Raw genomic sequence first — 18804 nt, forward strand, 5'->3', positions numbered from 1 at the left:
ATATGGAGAAGAGGCGGCATTAGCGCGGCAAGTGGCCTAGCAGTTAGAACGTTGGGATAACGTTAACACTAACGTTAACTCCATAACTGTTTCAGGATCACCGTTGATAATGGCAGACCCTGGCCGTGACCCGACTCTCCAAGGGGTGTCTCGCGATATGCAAAAAACATTTCCAATTCACACATACGTATTATTACACATATGTACATGTATGAAATAGGACAAATATCAAATATAAGCACCCATCAAATTATTGTAAGTGACTGCCATTGGTCATCCAGATCTAGGATGTTTTGCACAGCAGTGAGCAACCCAAAATTCTACGTGAAACAGGAATATGCCTATTTATTCTGCATAGTATCATTGTTTTGGATCTAACAAGGACTATACTTAGGTAATTCATTATTGAATACACAACTATTTTGTTCCCTTTTTGTTATAACAGTATTACAGACTTAAACACGAATGACCTATAGGCCTATTTGTTTTGCCTTTCCATAACTATAGTGTAGCCAACGATACATATTCACAATCAGCACATTTTCTAAGCACTGACCACGTTTAGCTGCACGCTCTGAAACAAAAACAATGGGGATAAGACCGCGCATGGCATCAATATCGAAACCAAATGGGAGCCAATGAATGAGCGTCAACATCGGCTATGTTATCACTTACAAAGTAATGGCAAACATGTTTTTATCTAGTTACATTGTTTCTGAATATGTGAAATTGACACAATGCAAGTTGAGGTCAAGCATGTGTCCATCTGGATGGCCATCTACAGACGGGTTATTTCAGAGACTTGTCTGAGAACATCAGCAAGGCCAATACAAGAAAATATCCTTTAAAAAAAGAATAGAAAACACATTAAAAGGACCATAATTGTCTGCCGTTGAGCTTTGTTCCATAACTACATAAACCAGAACCTTTCCTACCTTTTTGATCGTTTTAGCATTGATCCTGTTACAAAATGAGACTTGTTGTGGGTTGGCACTGCGGTCCAGTAACTTGGATCCGACATGGTGGATGTTGTTTAGAACGAAAAAGAACACACATTCCGATCCAAAATAAAGAATTATTGAATCTCCTTCTAGATGGTAGATACAGGACCCGAGAATGGAACCCACAAAACCACGGGTAGACCCTCCAAACGCCGTGGCAGTATGTTGTGTTCCCTGGACTAGCTAGTCCGCGTGGCTATCATTAAACTTCTTCATGACTGAAGAAGCCAGCTTTCAGCGCCACCTTCGTTTTATTTTTGCCACATATCCAAGCACCTAGGCCTACATCTTCTGCCTGGATAGTGTTCCCGGTGGACATGGGCTAGTCTCTCTGCTGCCAAAACTCCATCGTGACTGATATAGTCTACTACCATAGACACAGTAGACTTTTCACTAGTATTCTGTTCAGCACAAACGATGACGTCACTTCCCTGCATTAATAAAGGAAACCTTTAAAATAAAGGCATTTCAAAACATTGCAAGGTGGTTACCTCTTTCAAAAGATATTAAATTTTTATTAATGTCGATTTTTATTGTGCTTATAAGCAAATGCAAGAAGGAATTTATGGGAAATGTTTTAAATATGTAAAACTTGAGACCACTATGGAAAAATACAATGCTCAGACTGGTATGTTGACAACATTGAGCTTTAGTGAAAAACATTTTTGTTGGTGCCTATGTAAAAGTGGGGTTGGGAGCACTCAGTAGGGTCTGTAGAATCTACATTGAACAAAAATATAAACGCAACATGTAAAGTGTTGGACCCATGTTTCATGAGCTGAAATAAAAGATCCCAGAAAATGCACAAAAAGATTACTTTTCTAAAAAAATGTGCACACATTTGTTTACATCCCTGTTAGTGAGCATTTCTCATATTCCAAGATAATCCATCCACCTGACAGGTGTGGCATATGAAGAAGCTGATTAAACAGCATGGACATTACACAGGTGCACCTTGTGCTGGGGACAATAAAAGACCACTCTATAATGTGCAGTTTTGTCACACAGCACAATGCCACAAATGTCTCAAGTTTTGAGGGAGCGTGCAATTGGCAAACTGACTGCAGGAATGTTTCCAGATAATTAAATGTTAATTTCTCTACCATAATCCGCCTCCAACGTCATTTTAGAGAATTTGGCAGTACGTCCAAATGGCTTCACAAGTGCAGACCTCGTGTATGATGACGTTTGGCCGAGCGGTTTGCGGATGTCAAAGTTGTGAACTGAGTGCCCCATTGTGGCGGGGTGGTTATGGTATGGGCAGGCATAAGCTGCGGACAATGAACACAATTGCATTTTATCGATGGCAATTTGAATGCTCAGCGATACCGTGACGAGTTCCTGAGGCCCATTGCCGTACCATTCATCCGCTGTCCTCATCTCAGGTTTCAGCATGATAATGCACAGCCCATGTCGCAAGGATCTGTACATAATTCCTGGAAGCTGAAAATGTCCCAATTTTTCCATGGCCTGCATACCCACCAGACTTATCACCCATTGAGCACGTTTGGGATGCTCTGGGTTGACGTCTATGACAGCGTGTTCCAGTTTCCGCCAATATCCAGCAACTTTGCACAGTCATTGAAGAGGAGTGGGACAACATTCCACAGGCCACATTCAACAGCCTGATCAACTCTACATGAAGGAGATGTGTCGCACTGCATGAGGCAAATGGTGGTCACACCAGATACTGACTGGTTTTCTGATCCACACCCCAACAGATGCATATCTGTATTCCCAGTCATGTGAAATCCATAGATTAGGGCCAACAGAATGTATTTCAATTGACTGATTTCCTTATATGAACTGTAACTCAGTAAAATCTTTGAAATTGTTGCATGTTGCGTTTATATTTTTGTTCAGTATATACAGTATATGGTGTAATTTCATGGGGCACTGAATAATACGGAGTGTTGCTGGCATTTTACTTCAACCATTCCATAGGTCATAATGCAAATATATATGAACTATATATTGGCTTAAAGTGAAAAAATTATTCTGGAGGCATGTATTCTGGAGGCATGTGTTCTCTAAAAATGATTTGTGATAATGATGTAAAAAGCATGTCAAACATCCATCCTCACGATGAGGTTTCTATGTGAAAATTACCAGAACAATTTTTTGTTGTTGCCAAATACCAAAAATCTCCAAAGAAGATTCCAGTACGAGTTAGGGCTATAACTCAAAGCGCTTATCAGACACTCACTAATCATTAAGCAAATTCTGTTGTTCTAGTGAAATGTAGCCCAAATAAAGTAATGGTATAAATAACATTTTCATTTGAACTAAAAAGTTGGTTTTACGTTTGTTTTTTGAGAGTTGAGTGTGCATAGTGCTGCTGGGTATTGAAATAACATGAAATAACACCATATATATATTCCACAGACCCAAATGAGTACTCCAAACCCCAGTTCACATCAGCACATAGAACAGTTTAGTTTTTTACCTATAAGCCGATGTGTAATGCATATACAGTGATTTGCATTGTGGCCAATGTAATGGGCCAAGTAAAAGGCCTGCAACACTCCGTATTACTCAGTGCCCCATGAAATGACACCATATATAGATTCTACAGACCCTACTGAGTACTCCCAAATCCACTTTTACATCGGCACATGGAGTAGTATTTTCAAAGGCAGTGCACATATAGAGTTGAAGTCGGAAGTCTACATACACCTTAGCCAAATACATTTAAACTCAGTTTTTCACAATTCCTGACATTTAATCATAGTAATAATTCCCTGTCTAGGTCAGTTAGGATCACCACTTTATTTTAAGAATGTGAAATGTCAGAATAATAGTAGAGAGAATAATTTATTTCAGCTTTTATTTCTTTCATCACATTCCCAGTGGTTCAGAAGTTTACATACACTCAATTAGTATTTGGTAGCATTGCCTTCAAATTGTTTAACTTGGGTCAAACGTTTCGGGTAACCTTCCACAAGCTTCCCACAATAAGTTCTGTGCATTTTGGCCCATTCCTCCTGACAGAGCTGGTGTAACTGAGTCAGGTTTGTAGGCCTCCTTGCTCGCACCCGCTTTTTCTGTTCTGCCCACAAATTTTCTATAGGATTGAGGTCAGGGTTTTGTGATGGCCACTCCAATACCTTGACTTTGTTGTCCTTGAGCCATTTTGCCACAACTTTGGAAATATGCTTGGGGTCATGGTCCATTTGGAAGACACATTTGCAACCAAGCTTTAACTTCCTCACTGACGTCTTGAGATGTTGCTTCAATATATCCACATAATTTTTCTTCCTCATGATGCCATCTATTTTGTGAAGTGCAGCAGTCCCTCCTGCAGCAAAGCACCCCCACAACAACATGACGCTACCACCCCCGTGCTTCACGGTTGGGATTGTGTTCTTCGGCTTGCAAGCCTCCCCCTTTTTCCTCCAAACATTACGATGGTCATTATGGCCAAACAGTTCTATTTTTCTTTCATCAGACCAGAGGACATTTCTCCAAAAAGTACGATCTTTGTCCCCATATGCAGTTGCAAACCATAGTCTGGCTTTTTATGGCGGTTTTGGAGCAGTGGCTTCTTCCTTGCTGAGCGGCCTTTCAGGTTATGTCCATATAGGACTCGTTTTACTGTGGATATAGATACTTTTGTAGCTGTTTCCTCCAGCATCTTCACAAGGTCCTTTGCTGTTGTTCTGAGATTGATTTGCACTTTTCGCACCAAAGTACGTTCATCTCTAGGAGACAGAACGCGTCTTCTTCCTGAGCGGTATGTTGGCTGCGTGGTCCCATGGTGTTATTACTTGCATACTATTGTTTGTACAGATGAACGTGGTATCTTTAGGCGTTTGGAAATCGCTCCCAAGGATGAACCAGACTTGTGGAGGTCTACAATTAATTTTCTGAGGTCTTGGCTGATTTCTTTTGATTTTCCCATGATGTCAAGCAAAGAGGCACTGAGTTTGAAGGTAGGCCTTGAAATACATCCACAGGTACACCTCCAATTGACTCAAATGATGTCAATTAGCCTATCAGAAGCTTCTAAAGCCATGACATCATTTTCTGGAATCTTCCAATCTGTTTAAATGCACAGTCAATTTAGTGTATGTAAACTTCTGACCCACTGGAATTGTGATACAGTGAGTTATAAGTGAAATAATCTGTCTGTAAACAATTGTTGGAAAAATTACTTGTGTCATGCACAAAGTAGATGTCCTAAACGACTTGACAAAACTATAGTTTGTTAACAAGAAATGTGTGGAGTGGTTGAAAAACTAGTTTTAATGACTCCAACCTAAGTGTATGTAAACTTCCGACTTCAACTGTATATACACTTTTGAACGAGAAATTGCCAAGAAACTGAAGATCTCTTACAACCCGGTGTACTACTCCCTTCACAGAACAGTGCAAACTGGCTCTAACCAGAATAGAAAGAGAAGTGGGAGGCCTCAGTGCACAACTGAGCAAGAGGACAAGTACATTAGTGTGTCTAGTTTGAGAAACAAAAGTCCTCAAGTCCTCAACTGGCAGCTTCATTGACCACGTGACTGGGACAATGCTGGGGGAAAAGGCCAAAAAACTGTACAGATAATGCATTCATCAAACAACAGTGTTTCACGACACATCAGTGACATTGCAGGAGATGTTTTGATACAATTACTGCTTTGCATACAAGCCAGTGAATTCTATGCGTTACAGCTGGATGAGTCAACAGACGTGGCGGACCTGGCACAGCTCCTGGTATATGTCCGTTACATTTATGGGGGTCAATTAAGGAAGACATCCTCTTCTGCAAACCACTGGAAACCAGGACAACAGGAGAGGATATTTTTAAAGTAATGGACAGCTTTGTGACATCAAATGGACTTTGGTGGTCAAGATGTGTTGGTATCTGTACTGATGGTGCAAAAGCCATGACAGTGAGACATAGTGGAGTGGTAACGCGCATGCAAGCAGATGCTCCCGACGCCACTTGGGTACACTGCAGCATCCAGCGAGAGGCTCTTGCTGCTAAGGGAATGCCTGACAGCTTGAAAGACGTTTTTGGACACTCCAGTAAAGCAAGGCCCCTGAACTCTTGTGTATTTTCTGCACTATGCAATGATATGGGCAGTGACTATGTAATACTTTTACAACAAACAGAAGTGCGCTTGTTATCAATGGGCAAAGTATTGACACGTTTTTTTTTAAATTGAGAGACGAGTTTAAAGTTCTTTACTGACCATAATTTTCACTTGTCTGACCACTTGCATGATGACGAGTTTCTCACACAACTGGCCTATCTGGGTGATGTTTTTTCTCACCTGAATGATCTGAATCTAGGATTACAGGGACTCTCCGCAAATATATATTCAATATGTGGGACAAAATTGAAGCTATGATTAAGAAGTTGGAGCCCTTCTCTGTCTGCAGTAACAAGGACAACACACAGGTCTTTCCATCATTGTATGATTTTTTTGTGCGCAAATGAACTCAAGCTTACGGACAATGTCAAATGTGATACAGCGAAGCACCTGAGTGAGTTGGGTGTGCAATTACGCTGGTACTTTCCCAAAACGGATGACACAAACAACTAGATTTGTTATCCCTTTCATGCCCTGCATCCAGTCCACTTACCGATATCTGAACAAGAGAGCCTCATCAAAATTGCAACAAGCGGTTCTGTGAAAATTGAATTTAATCAGAAGCCACTGCCAGATTTCTGGATTGGGCTGCGTTCAGAATATCCTGCCTTGGCAAATCGCACTGCTAAGACACTGATGCCCTTTGCAACCATGTACCTATGTGAGAGTGGATTCTGGGCCTTCACTAGCATGAAAACTAAATACAGGCACAGACTGTGTGTGGAAAAAGACTGAAACTCTCTCCAATACAACCCAGCATTGCAGAGTAATGTGCATCCTTTCAAGCACACCCTTCTCATTAACCTGTGGTGAGTTATTCACAATTTTCAATGAACAAATAAGGTTTTATATGTAAGATGGTTAAATAAAGAGCAGAATTATTGATTATTATTATATTATTATTAGTGTCCTGGTCCTATAAGAGCTCTTTGTCACTTCCCATGAGCTGGGTTGTGACAAAAACTAACACTCATTCTTATGTTTAATAAATGTATTGTATAGTGTGTGTGTGGCAGGCTTACAATGATGGCAAAAAAACAACATTTGAGAGTGTGCTGACCCTGGTGCTAGAGGGGGTACGCAGCTGGAGGTTGAATGTTTGAAGGGGTTCGGGACTATAAAAAGTTTAGGAACCACTGGTGTAGAGAAAGAAATTGATGCACAACACTTTAGTGTTGTAAAATAAAGAAATCTTGGTGGTCAAAAAAATAATTTGATCAAACTAAAATGAAGTTCAACCAAATGTAATTTCAAAAACTATTACTGGGATATTACAGTTCCTCTGTGAACAGAACTGAACAATATTCTTGGTAGTTTTGCCAAATTATCAGGATACAGATGATTTCTCACTATATGTATTACAATAACCTAGTGCTCTACATAGCATGCTGTATGCCGCTTCGGTTTGCCATATCGTTTTCCTTTCCTCTGCAGTGTACCATTGGGGGTTGCCAGGCAACCACCATAAGCCAGGGGACATTTCCTCCGAATGACTTCCAATAGTTAAGACAATTTCAGGCAGCTGCATTTTGCACGTTGCAACATTTTATCTAAACAATATGGTTCAGAGTTTTAACGTTTATTGTTCAACAAATTAGGCAATGTTACTGCGATGAAAAATGTGCTTTCATCAGTGAAATGAAATTAGCAAAAATACTGTCCGTAAATGCAACGTCTGCTTTAAAGCTATCTTCATAATTCCTCACAGGAGCTGTTCTCAAGCCAACCGGCCCATTCTATAAAGTGGGCCTGATGCCCTTGTGTGGCTGTATGTGGCTGTGTGCTGTATGTGGGCTGTCTTTCTTACCTCCAGGGATGTAGGGTTTGTAAGGGGCTGCAGGGGCTGCATGGGCTGCATGGGCTCAGTAGAGTTGGGCTCTGGCAAGTGTGTGACAAACTGTAAGGCAAGACACGGTCACATGGATCAGTGTGCTGACTCAGCACGGTTGCTGTTGCCTACCAGTGCCTGGGTAATCGCTGAGATGCACCCCAAGGTCTCACTTTCATTGGCTGACATTATAGGTCTGTGATAGACACTCGGCAACTGTTTGCAAATGACACCAACTTACTTCCCAGCCGTGTTTTGGGATACTTTTTCCAGATAGTACCTGATTGTATGGATAATAGTCTGTCATCGAATAGCCATTTCAGTGTTCTGTACAAGACACCAGATCGATGTCCAGGGCATGTCACAGCATGATTTCTTGCTCACTTGCTTTCATTTTTAAATTTTATTTAACCTTTATTTAACCAGGAAGGGCTCATTGAGATTTGAAATCTCTTTTTCAAGAGTGTCCTCGCCAAGAAAGGCAGCACCAAGTCGTTACACAATTACAGACAGACAACATGAAAAACTGCAAGTAATCTAGTAAAAACCATAGAATTCACAAGAGTATAAAAAAAATCATAAAACAGCAAATTAAAAACATTGACAGGTCAGGTAATCAGTCTCAAAATCCTTCATCAGTGATTTAAAAACACCAATCGGGACAAGTTCTTCCAGTTTAAAAGTATTTTGTAAGGCGTTCCAAGCTGATGGCGCAGAGTACATAAAAGCCCTTTAACCAAATTCAGTTCGGACATTTAGAACAGTTAGCAGGATAAAGTCCTGCGAACGAAGAGAGTACTCACCACATTTCTGAACAATAAAAATTCCCCAAATAAAATGGTAGTGGACCCAAAATGGCTTTGTAAATAAAAGTATACCAGTCACTGAGCCTACGAGTGACTAGAGAAGGCCAGCCAACCCTGGTATATAAAGTGCACTGGTGCGTAAGGGTTTTGCAGTTTAGAACTAAATCTCAAAGTTCCATGGTAAAGGGTGTCAATTGATCTCAAACACTGAGCGGAAGCATTCATATATAAAATATCCCCATAGTCTAGCAAAGGCATAAATGTAGATGATACTAGCCTCCTTCTGGCTTCAAAAGAAAAACAGGCCTTATTCACAAAATAAAATCCCAACTTCAGCTTCAATTTTTTTTGTAAGTTGTTGAATATGCAATTTAAAAGAAAGGCCGTCATCAATTAAAATTCCAAGATATTTATATGAGGTTGCAGTCTCAATCTCATTGCCCTGACAGGTAGTAATAGGTGAAAGGTTCAGAGATCTATTTCTTGCATTAGAAAACACCATTAGTTGAATTTTGTCAGTATTGAGGACAAGCTTCAATTAACACAAGGTATGTTGAACAGTATAACAAGCAGTTTGCAAGTTCTGGAAAGCTTTTGTGAGACAAGGCACAACAATAAATAACAGTATCACCAGCATAAAAGTGAAGCTGTGCATTTTGCAAATTTTTGTCTAAATTATTTATATAAATAGTGAATAAGAGGGGACCAAGTACAGAGCCCGGGGGCACACCATTATAGACAGACAGATAGTTAGCAAACCATGCAACTGCATGCTCCGAAAGACCTACACTCGACAATCTCTGCCTCAGTATGGCATGATCAACTGTATCAAAAGCCTTAGAGAGATCAATACAAAGTGAGACACAGTGCTGTTTTTGGTCAAGGGCTTCAGCGATATCATTTAAAACCTTCATGGCTGCTGTAATTGTGCTATGCTTCTTCCTGAAGCCCGATTGGTATATTGATAAAATTGAGTTAGTAAATAAAAACTATTTTAGCTGTTCACTCACAAGGGTTTCAAGTATTTTCACTAGGGGTGACAGATTTGAGATTGGCCTATAATTATTTAAAAGAGTTGGATCTCCTCCTTTTAAAAGTGGTAGGACAAATGCTGATTTCCAGATCTTTGGAATTTTATTACATTCCAGGGTTAGATTGAACAGATATGTAAGTGGTTCAGCTATGAAATCAGCTGCCAGATTTAAAAAGCAGGGATCAAGAAGATCAGGACCTGCAGGCTTTCTCTGATCTAAGGATTTCAGGGCTTTATGTACCACCTGCACTGAGAATGGCAAAAAGCAAAACGTTTGACCAGCTCTCGCTGGTTCATCCACACAGAGTTGTACAGAGACAGAAGACACTGAATCAAACAGCCTACCAGATGATACAAAGTGCTCATTGAAACAATTCAGCATTTCAGTTTTGTCATATGCAGCAACAGCAAGCAAGTCCAGCAGCAAGTCCTTCAATACACATGACAGTCATTCATTAACATTACTGTTTCCAGACATAGACTTAATAGCCTTCCAAAACGTTCTAGGGTCATTCAGGTTATCAGTGGTAACAGACATAAAATTTCAGACTTGGTCTTCGTGAGAAGAAAATTACACTTGCTTCGTAACTGTCTAAAAAGAAGCCAATCAGCATCAGAACATGATTTCCTTGCTTTAGCCTAGGCTAGATTACATTCGTGAAAAATACAAGACAGCTCAGAAAAAAAACATAGATTATCCCTCCCTTTAACTCTGGACCTGCGGAATGGGGCATGTTTGTTGACTATTTGGAAAAAAACATCATGAAAGAATTTACAGGCAGTTTCCACATCAGGAATAAGCTCAATCTTGCTCCAGTAAAAATAAAACAAATCATGAAAGAAAGGCTGCTCATTAAAACTCTTCAAATTTCTCTTACGAATAAAGCGTGGGTTTGTCTTAGGAACCTTAGTATTTCTAACGGCAACAATAGCACAATGGTCTTGCTGTTTTCAGTCAAAGCAGAAGTTAAATGAACAGACCTTTCAGACCATTGATTACTTTGGCCTGGTTTCCCCATTAAAAGGTTATTGTCCAAGTCTAGCTCTATAACACTGGTTGTCTGACAGGTCTAGCCTAATGTCCCAATGCAGACACCATCTGAGAATCTAAATATATAGCGTGTCAGATATATACATACCGGTACACAGTCTTATATTTACATTTGACATTTTAGTCATATAGCAGACGTTCTTATCCAGAGCGACTTACAGTTAGTGCATTCATCTTAAGATAGCTAGTTGGGACAACCACATATCACAGTCATAGTAAGTATATTTCTCCTCAATAAAGTAGCTATCAGCAAAATCAGAGCTAGTAAGGGGGAAATTACTAAATTGGGAGTGTTAGTTCACAAAAGGCTTTTTTATGTGGGGGGGGGGGGGTTGTCAGGTCTGGGCGTGAGGAGGGGGTAAAGGGGGGGGGGGGGTGCTGTGGGACAAAAGACCAGATGTGGCAGAACGGAGTGCTTGGGTTGGGGTGTGTGGTTTGAGCATACCCTAAAAGGTAGGAGGGGCAGTTCCTCTTGCTGCTCCGTAAGCAAGTACCATTTTGTAGTAAATCAAAACTTTGACTGGAGCCGGTGGAGTGTGTGGAGAAGCAGGGCAACATGGGAAAACTTGGGAAGGTTAAACACCAGGCGGGCTGCAGCATTCTGAATAAGTTTCAGGGGTTTGATGGCACAAGCGGGGATCTCAACCAACAGCAAGTTGCAGTAGTCCAGACGGAAGATGACAACTGCCTGGATTAGGACCTGCGGCTCTTCCTGTGTGAGATAGGGTCGTACTCTACGGATGTTGTAGAGCATGAACCTGCAGGAGCGAGTCATTGCTTTGATGTTTGCAGAGAACAACAGGGTGTCCAGGGTAACACCAGGTCCTTTGCACTCCGGGAGGGGGACACTGTGGAGTTGTCAACTGTAATGGAGAGGTCTTGGAGCAGGTAGGCATTTCCCGGGAGGAAGAGCAGCTCCGTCTTGTAGAGGTTGAGCTTGAGGTGGTGGGCCGACATCCAAGCTGAGATATCTGCCAGACACGCAGAGATGCGTGTCGTCACCTGGGTGCCAGAAGGGGGGAAGGAGAAAAGCAGTTGAGTGTCATCTGCATAGCAATGATAGAAGGGCAGCAGGTAGCCTAGTGGTTAGAACGTTGGACTAGTAACCGAAAGATTGCAAGATCGAATCCCCAAGCTGACAAGGTACAAATCTGTCATTCTGCTCCTGAACAAGGCAGTTGACCCACTGTTCCTAGGCCGTCATTGAAAATAAGAATTTGTTCTTAACTGACTTGCCTAGTTAAATAAAAGTAAAATATATATTTTTTTATTAAAAGATACCATGTGAGGATATGACAGAGCCGAGTGACTGGTGTATAGAGAGAAGAGGAAAGGGCCTAGAACTGAGCCCTGGGGGACACCAGTAGTGAAAGTACATGGTGCAGACACAGATCCTCTCCATGTGACCTGGTAGGAGCGGCCTGCCAGGTAGGATGCAATCCAAGAGTGTGCCAAGCCTGAGACCCCAGCCCTGAGAGGGTGGAGAGGAGGATCTGATGGTTCACTGTGTCGAAGGCAGTGGATAGATCTAGGAGGATGAGAACAGAGGAGAGAGTCAGCTTTGGCAGAGAGAGCCTCCATGACACAGAGAAGAGCAATCTCGGTTGAGTGACCCGTCTTGAAGCGTGACAGGTTAGGGTCAAGAAGATCTTTCTGAGAAAGATAGTGAGAGAATTGGTCAGAGACAGCAGGCTCAAGTGTTATGGAAATAAAAGCAAGAATGGATACCAGTCTGTAGTTTTCTATGTCAGAGGGGACACAGCCAATGGTCAGGGATGAGTTGATGAAGGAAGTGAGGAATGGGAGAAGGTCAAAGTTGTCCGCAGAGAGGGAGGAGGGAGGGGGTGGAGGACTAAGGAGACAAGGTGTCGCCTTCGGCGTCAGCTAATGGGGAGCCTAATAAATAAAAAAGCATAGGCTGAGATGAACTTGGTGTTCTTGACCGCAGATTGGCAGTTCCATGGAGGGAGGAGAAGGTGGAAAATAGTTTCCTAGGGTTAAAGGAAGAAGCTTGAAATTTAGAGTGATATAAAGTAACTTTAGCAGCAGATACAGAGGAAGAGAAGGAAGAGAGGAGGGAATGAAAGGATGATAGGTCCTCCGGAAGTTTCATTTTTCTAAATTTTTGCTCAGCTGCCTGCAGCCCTGTTCTGTAAGCTAGCAATGAGTGACTCAGCCATGGAGCAGGAGGGGAGGGCCGAGCCGGACAGGAGGAAAGGAGAGAGTGCAAATCATAGGATGCAGAAAGGGAGAAGAGTAGAGTCAAAGAGATAGAATCAGGAGACAGGAGGGAGAAGGATTTAGCAGAAGGGAGAGATGATAGGATAGAAGAGGAGAGAGTAGTGGGAGAGAGAGAGAGCGAAGATTGCGACGACTCATGACCATCTGGATAGAGGCTGAGTGGCTATGGTTGGAAGAGAGGGAGACAGAAAAGGAAACAAAGTAGTGATCAGAGACCTGGAGGGCAGTTGAAGTGAGATTAGTAGGCGAACAGATGAGGTCAAGATGAGGTCAAGCATATTGCCTGCCTTGTGAGTGGGAGGGGACTGGGGAAGGTCAAAAGGGGCAAGGAGGGGAAAGAAACAGTTGGAAAGAAATTAATCAAAAGCAGGCATCAGGAAGTTGAAGTCGCCAAGTACAAAGAGGGGTGGGACATCATCAGGAAATGAGCTTATCAAGGTTTCAAGCTCATTGAGGAACTCTCTAAGGGCACCTAGTGGGAAATAGATGGCAACAATGTTAAGTCTGAGTGGATAAGTGACAGTGACGGCATGGAATTCAAATGAGGAGATGGACAGGTGAGAGAGGGAGACAAGAGAAAATGTCTACTTTGGAGAAATGAGTAGCCCTGTGTCACCACCATGACAACCAGATGCTCTCGGACTATAACAGAAAAACGTAATCAGATGAAGTGAGAGCAGCTGGAGTTCTCTGGGGTGACCCATGTCTACATCAGGGCCAAAAAGTCAAAGGACTGAAGGGCAGCATGTGTCAGACCCCAGTAAGACAAGCTGTCGCCATTGGCAATGGCTAATGGGTATCCTATTTTTATTTTTTTAAAGCATAGGCTGAGACGAACTCGGCGTTCTTGACCGCAGATTGTCAGTTTCAAACGCTGCAAGAGACCAGGAATTCCACATGGGTTGTGTGAGCAGGTTACACTAAATTAGAAGGGTTGCAACCAAGGGTTTGGAGTGTCTGTAAAGCCTACAGGGAAAGGAGCAAACAGGTATAGAAAACACACACATAGTTACTAAAGCTACAAAATAGCAAAATGAGATCATCTGAAAATAACTAGGTAAGATACTCAAGTGAGAGAGTGGTGTGGAACCTTCCTCTTTTATTTCCTACCTCAAATAACTCAGCAGAACTGTCTTTGTTTCGGCGACGGTCTTAGTTTTGCCACTGACAGCTGCCACTGATAAAACAGGGGAGACTGAATTACTAACACTAATTCAGAGGTGAAGAGCACATAGTCTAGCGGTTAAGAGCTTTGGGCCAGTAATTGGAAGATTGCTGGTTCAAATCCCTGAGCCGGCAAGGCAAAAACAATTGCCGTTCTAACCTTAAGGGAGGCGGTTAACCCCGAAAAACAACTGCTCCCAGGACGCAGATGAGGTGGATGTCGATTAAGGCAGCCCCCATGCACTTCTCTGATTCAGAGGGGTTGGGTTAACTGTGGAAGACACATTTCAGTTGAATGCATTCAGTTGTGCAACTGACTACAGTAGGTATCCCCTTCCCCCGTCCTCACCTCCCAGTAGTGATTGTCTAGGGGAGGAGAAACCACTCCCCCTCCAATAGAGCCACTGATTATGAAGACAGCAACAGTCACAAATGTCCATAAACCTTAATCCTGGTTGATATGTCAACAATCATCTGCAAGTTAATCGCAGTCAGCAGTTCACACATAGGGAACACAGACAGCACTTAAAGTAAATGGCCCTAGCTAGCAAAAAGACAACAACTGATTAAGACGTCTTCTAGACCCTCTAGATATTGAATGGAGCCTGAGAAGCTGTTCTTGTGTTTTGAACATACAATAAACTCATGCTGTCCTCTGTATTCTATAGTGGGGCTGGCACAATTACGTTATAACCGTGTAACCGACAGTTATGGGTGAAAACCGTTTAAAAAAAAAAAGAACTGTCATAACTGTTTTTGTTTGTTTTGTGGAACGAAGAGCTGACTGAAGACGGCAAGCCCAGGCATCCTTGCGTTTGAGTCTTGTTTCTGCGATAACATGGATTCTTAACAACGTGATGAAACTTTCTTGCTCCTTGCTGAAACAAGCAAGGTGTTCTAGCAAACAAGCCTTTGGCTACCTAGGCTGACACCCCCTCCCTGCAGCAGCAGCACACATATACATATCATCTATTTATATGGAAGCACATGCAGTCGGGAGCGGAGGAGAACATTTAAAAATATATATTAAAAAATAAACAATAACCGTCCTCGAAATTCCATGACCGTCACAGCCCTATTCTATAGGAAGACTTGCTATAGAAGCACACCCCAAAACATCCGCCATCTTGCTCACATGTCAAAATATGACCGTTCAGCTATAATACCGTAGCAGGCTGTCCGTCAGAAGTTGCTGACCCTGCTGGAAGGCTGGCTTTATTGATTTTCATGTACAGATCTGTGCTTTGCTATCACAAATGCACAATGTTGATATGGTTTGAGTGCTGCTGCAGCAGAGGGCTCTTCAGATCCAGTGCAGAACATAGCACTGGCTTCTGCAGCAGCGAGATGAGCCTGTTGTCATAGTAATAAAGAGAGATGGTTGGAAAACAAGCCTCTGCACAAAGACACTGCACTGTGCTAACTCATAATTACCTATCACTCACAGTCACGCCTCATCATTTCAAAATATTTTTTTCTCACCCCTCCAACCCATCTACAATGCTCTGAATTAGATTGTTCCACATTGTGTGTCACCTCATTGTTAATCGTTAGATTGCAGCTCTCCACCTACTTAATTAGTGCGTGAGGTGCTATGTTTATATCCTGTAGAGGTAGACGTTTAGGGGAGCTGTATTTGCTGCAACACACGGTCAAACCTGAGAGCTCCCATGTTTTGCTTTCATTTTGTGTTTAAAAAAAAACTTTGTGTGAAGCGTTCTGTGAACACAGGGGTTGCTTCGAAAAGGGTCTCTGCAGTGCGCTCATGTTGCTCATCGTGCTGCACCCACAAAACTGGGGGGTCAATACCCTACGCTGAGCCTGTGATCCATGGGAGAGTCAGATTTTGGAGAAAAAGCTCCTACGCTTTATGGATCAGCGTCTAGTGGGCAGCAGGCAGGCAAACAGGCAGCCCCTGGCTACATTGGCTCAGAATGGAGAGTGGGTGGAAAGAAGAGAACTGCTGCAATGCTAATCCTTTGAAGGAGGCAAGAATCACAGTAAAGCGTTTGGAAAATGGGTGCATATTTCCAAAATGACAGACATTTGTGTAGGGAGTGAGTGATATGTGAAACACGTGTTTGACACTGGCCTGAGTCAAAGCTATGTGACATCTTGACAATAATTCTGAAAAGGGCAAATAATCTGTGAGGTAACTTTGAAAAACATCTAATCTAATGTATTTCTGGATTGAATGTAGACAAATTCCTATCCCCCCACCCACCAACAAAGTGAGAAGCATCCCTCAAATTCAGAATGAGTTTATGATCTGATAATTGGTTCAATTTCAACAAGGTATAGTATATACCAACATCCATAAATTCACCAACATAAATATGCCACGTAGGCTGGCTATAGTAGCTCATCTTGCAGAACTATCTTAAATCATTGGTCAAATCTCAATAGACAAAGAGACGTTTCTGAGTTCTACACCACGATAATCACTCACTCAATGCGTGTTCAAAACTCCTGCAGCCTACAAGCTGAGTGGGTCTCATTGGGAAACACACTAGGTGTCTGTAGGTTCCATACTGCGTGTTCCATACTGCGTGCCAGAAACTGGTTGCAACTGGTATAGAGTTGAGAAATACATTGGCACACCACTGTAGCCGGTTGTCTTTTCTTATCAAGCACATACTGTAGGCTAGCTACTATTAGGGCTTCAATCGCTGTAAACTCTCAGAAAAAAAGGATTCTTCGGCTGTTCGCATAGGAGAACCAATATTTGGTTCCAGATAAAAAGAACTTTTTGAATCCAGGTAGAACCATTTTGGGTTCCACGTAGAACCCTCTGTGGAAAGATTCTACCTGGAACCCAAAACGGTTCTACTTGGAACCAAAAGGGTTCGACCTGGAACCAACAAGGGTTCTTCAAAGGGTTCTCCTATGGTGACAACTAAAGAACCCTTTAAAGGTTCTAGATAGCACCTTTTATTCCAAGAGTGTACCATATCTATCAGTTCAAATACTCACAGAAAAATAAGCATGATTTGAGTGCATCAGAGTACAGTAGTCTATAGGGATTGTAGCCTATTATAACATCTAAGACACCAATTGATTATATATAGTCAAACATAGGCTACAGTAGGCCCTACATACATGAATAATAGAACATTATATCCAAAGGTGCACTTGGGCTACATTTACTTACCTTAATAAAATATAAGTGATTTCCCATGGTTCACCCGACAACATGAATGAATGGTCATGTAGATCAATGTGCATAAGTTATACACTATATAAAAGCATGCAAACTTACTCCAAAGTAAGGGAGGGGATTTTCAGCTTGTCTCTCCTCGACTTCATCCTTCTACGACTCCTGCCAAGAGGGACCTCAATTGACTGCTGCTTGCACTTCACTTGTCACCGTGCGACACTGGTGATTTTGCGAACAGTTTCTCTATCATCGTGCGGCGGGACCTAAAAACAACTGTCAAGTAGCTATCGTTTATCAGTGGCTTCAGCACATCATCACTAACTGGTACAAACACAACATGTCAATGAAGGCAAGCTCAACATAGGCAATCCGTTTCTGAAAAGGCGCGCGTCAAGTGTGTAGTCCAAAGCGCACCAGTGAAGAACTGAGGAGCAACAGCGCGGTTGGAACCGCGGTCACCACCAGGGACGGACTTGGACCAGAAATCGGCCCAGGCATTTCTATCACACCAGTGCATTTTTTTCCCTCGAGGCCCCCACACCGGTCGATTTTTTATATAAAGGCCACCAATATTAGCCATATAATTACAATTTTGCGCTAAAAAAATAACAACAATTTAGACAGGGCCACCGTGCTAGAAATGGACCAGCCCATCTGGCATTTGCCAGCACACGGTGCGAGGGTAATGGTGACGTGTTGATCAAGGTAATCAATCGGCCCTGGAGAAGGTGTTGGAAGAGAAAAGTTGTGTTGAGAGTGTAAGATTAATTTACCTCCTAAGTTAAAGGGATAGTTCATCCAAATTACAAATTACATTTGGCTGTCCTTGCCCTGTAAGCAGTCTGTTTACCTGGCCACTGTTTTAAATGCTATTTTTTTTCCATTTGTGGCACGAACCAATGCAAGTCAATGGTAAGTTACCGATATTAGAATTTTTTACACTTCCTGTCCAAATCATCTATAGTAACTTAATTGAGTTAGCATACACAATACATTTTTAGACGCTTTAGGGTGATTTGGACATGAAGCACTAATATACAGTAGGTACCATTGACATTCATTGGATTTGTGTCACAAATGCTAAAAAGGTTACCATTAAAAAAAAATGTGGTCAGCTAAACAAAACCAAAGCATGGATTTCTGTCATACCTTGATAAAAGGGTTCCAAAAGGGTTCTTAGGCTGTCCCAAGAAGAACCATTTTGGGGTTCCATATAGAACCCTCTCTGGAACCAAAAAGGGTTATTCAAAAGGTTCTCCTATGGGAACAGTCGGAAAACAGTTTTAGGTTCTAGATAGCACCTAAGAGTGTAGACCGTTTACATGGTAAGGAAACCAATGACCTATTGACATTTGAGTGAACTATCCCTTTAAGTCTATTTGAATTGATAAAAATCCGGCTAAATCAATGACGGTGTGCAATCTGAAATAACATGC

General features: G+C 42.0%; 1 protein-coding gene across 6 annotated transcripts in view; it reads right to left on the minus strand.

Annotated features, from left to right (window-relative positions):
* Positions 1 to 17791, minus strand: part of mast3b (microtubule associated serine/threonine kinase 3b) — a 53009-nt gene extending 35218 nt beyond the window's left edge. For 2 of the 6 annotated variants that reach the window (XM_014216095.2, XM_014216094.2), the window contains exons 1-2: positions 17471 to 17791; positions 7896 to 7985 (exon numbers count right to left, since the gene is read on the minus strand). In XM_014216095.2, coding sequence (XP_014071570.1) covers positions 7896 to 7985; positions 17471 to 17517 — 137 coding nt within the window. In that variant the 5' untranslated portion in view covers positions 17518 to 17791. Of the gene's footprint in view, positions 1 to 935; positions 1403 to 7895; positions 7986 to 17470 lie in introns of those variants that run through there. The other 4 variants (XM_045687407.1, XM_014216097.2, XM_045687406.1 and 1 more) reach the window with 2 other exon arrangements.
* Between the last annotated feature and the right edge of the window lie 1013 nt (positions 17792 to 18804).

This window comes from Salmo salar, chromosome ssa10 (genome assembly GCF_905237065.1).
Source record: "Salmo salar chromosome ssa10, Ssal_v3.1, whole genome shotgun sequence".
NCBI classification, from domain to species: Eukaryota; Metazoa; Chordata; class Actinopteri; order Salmoniformes; family Salmonidae; genus Salmo; species Salmo salar.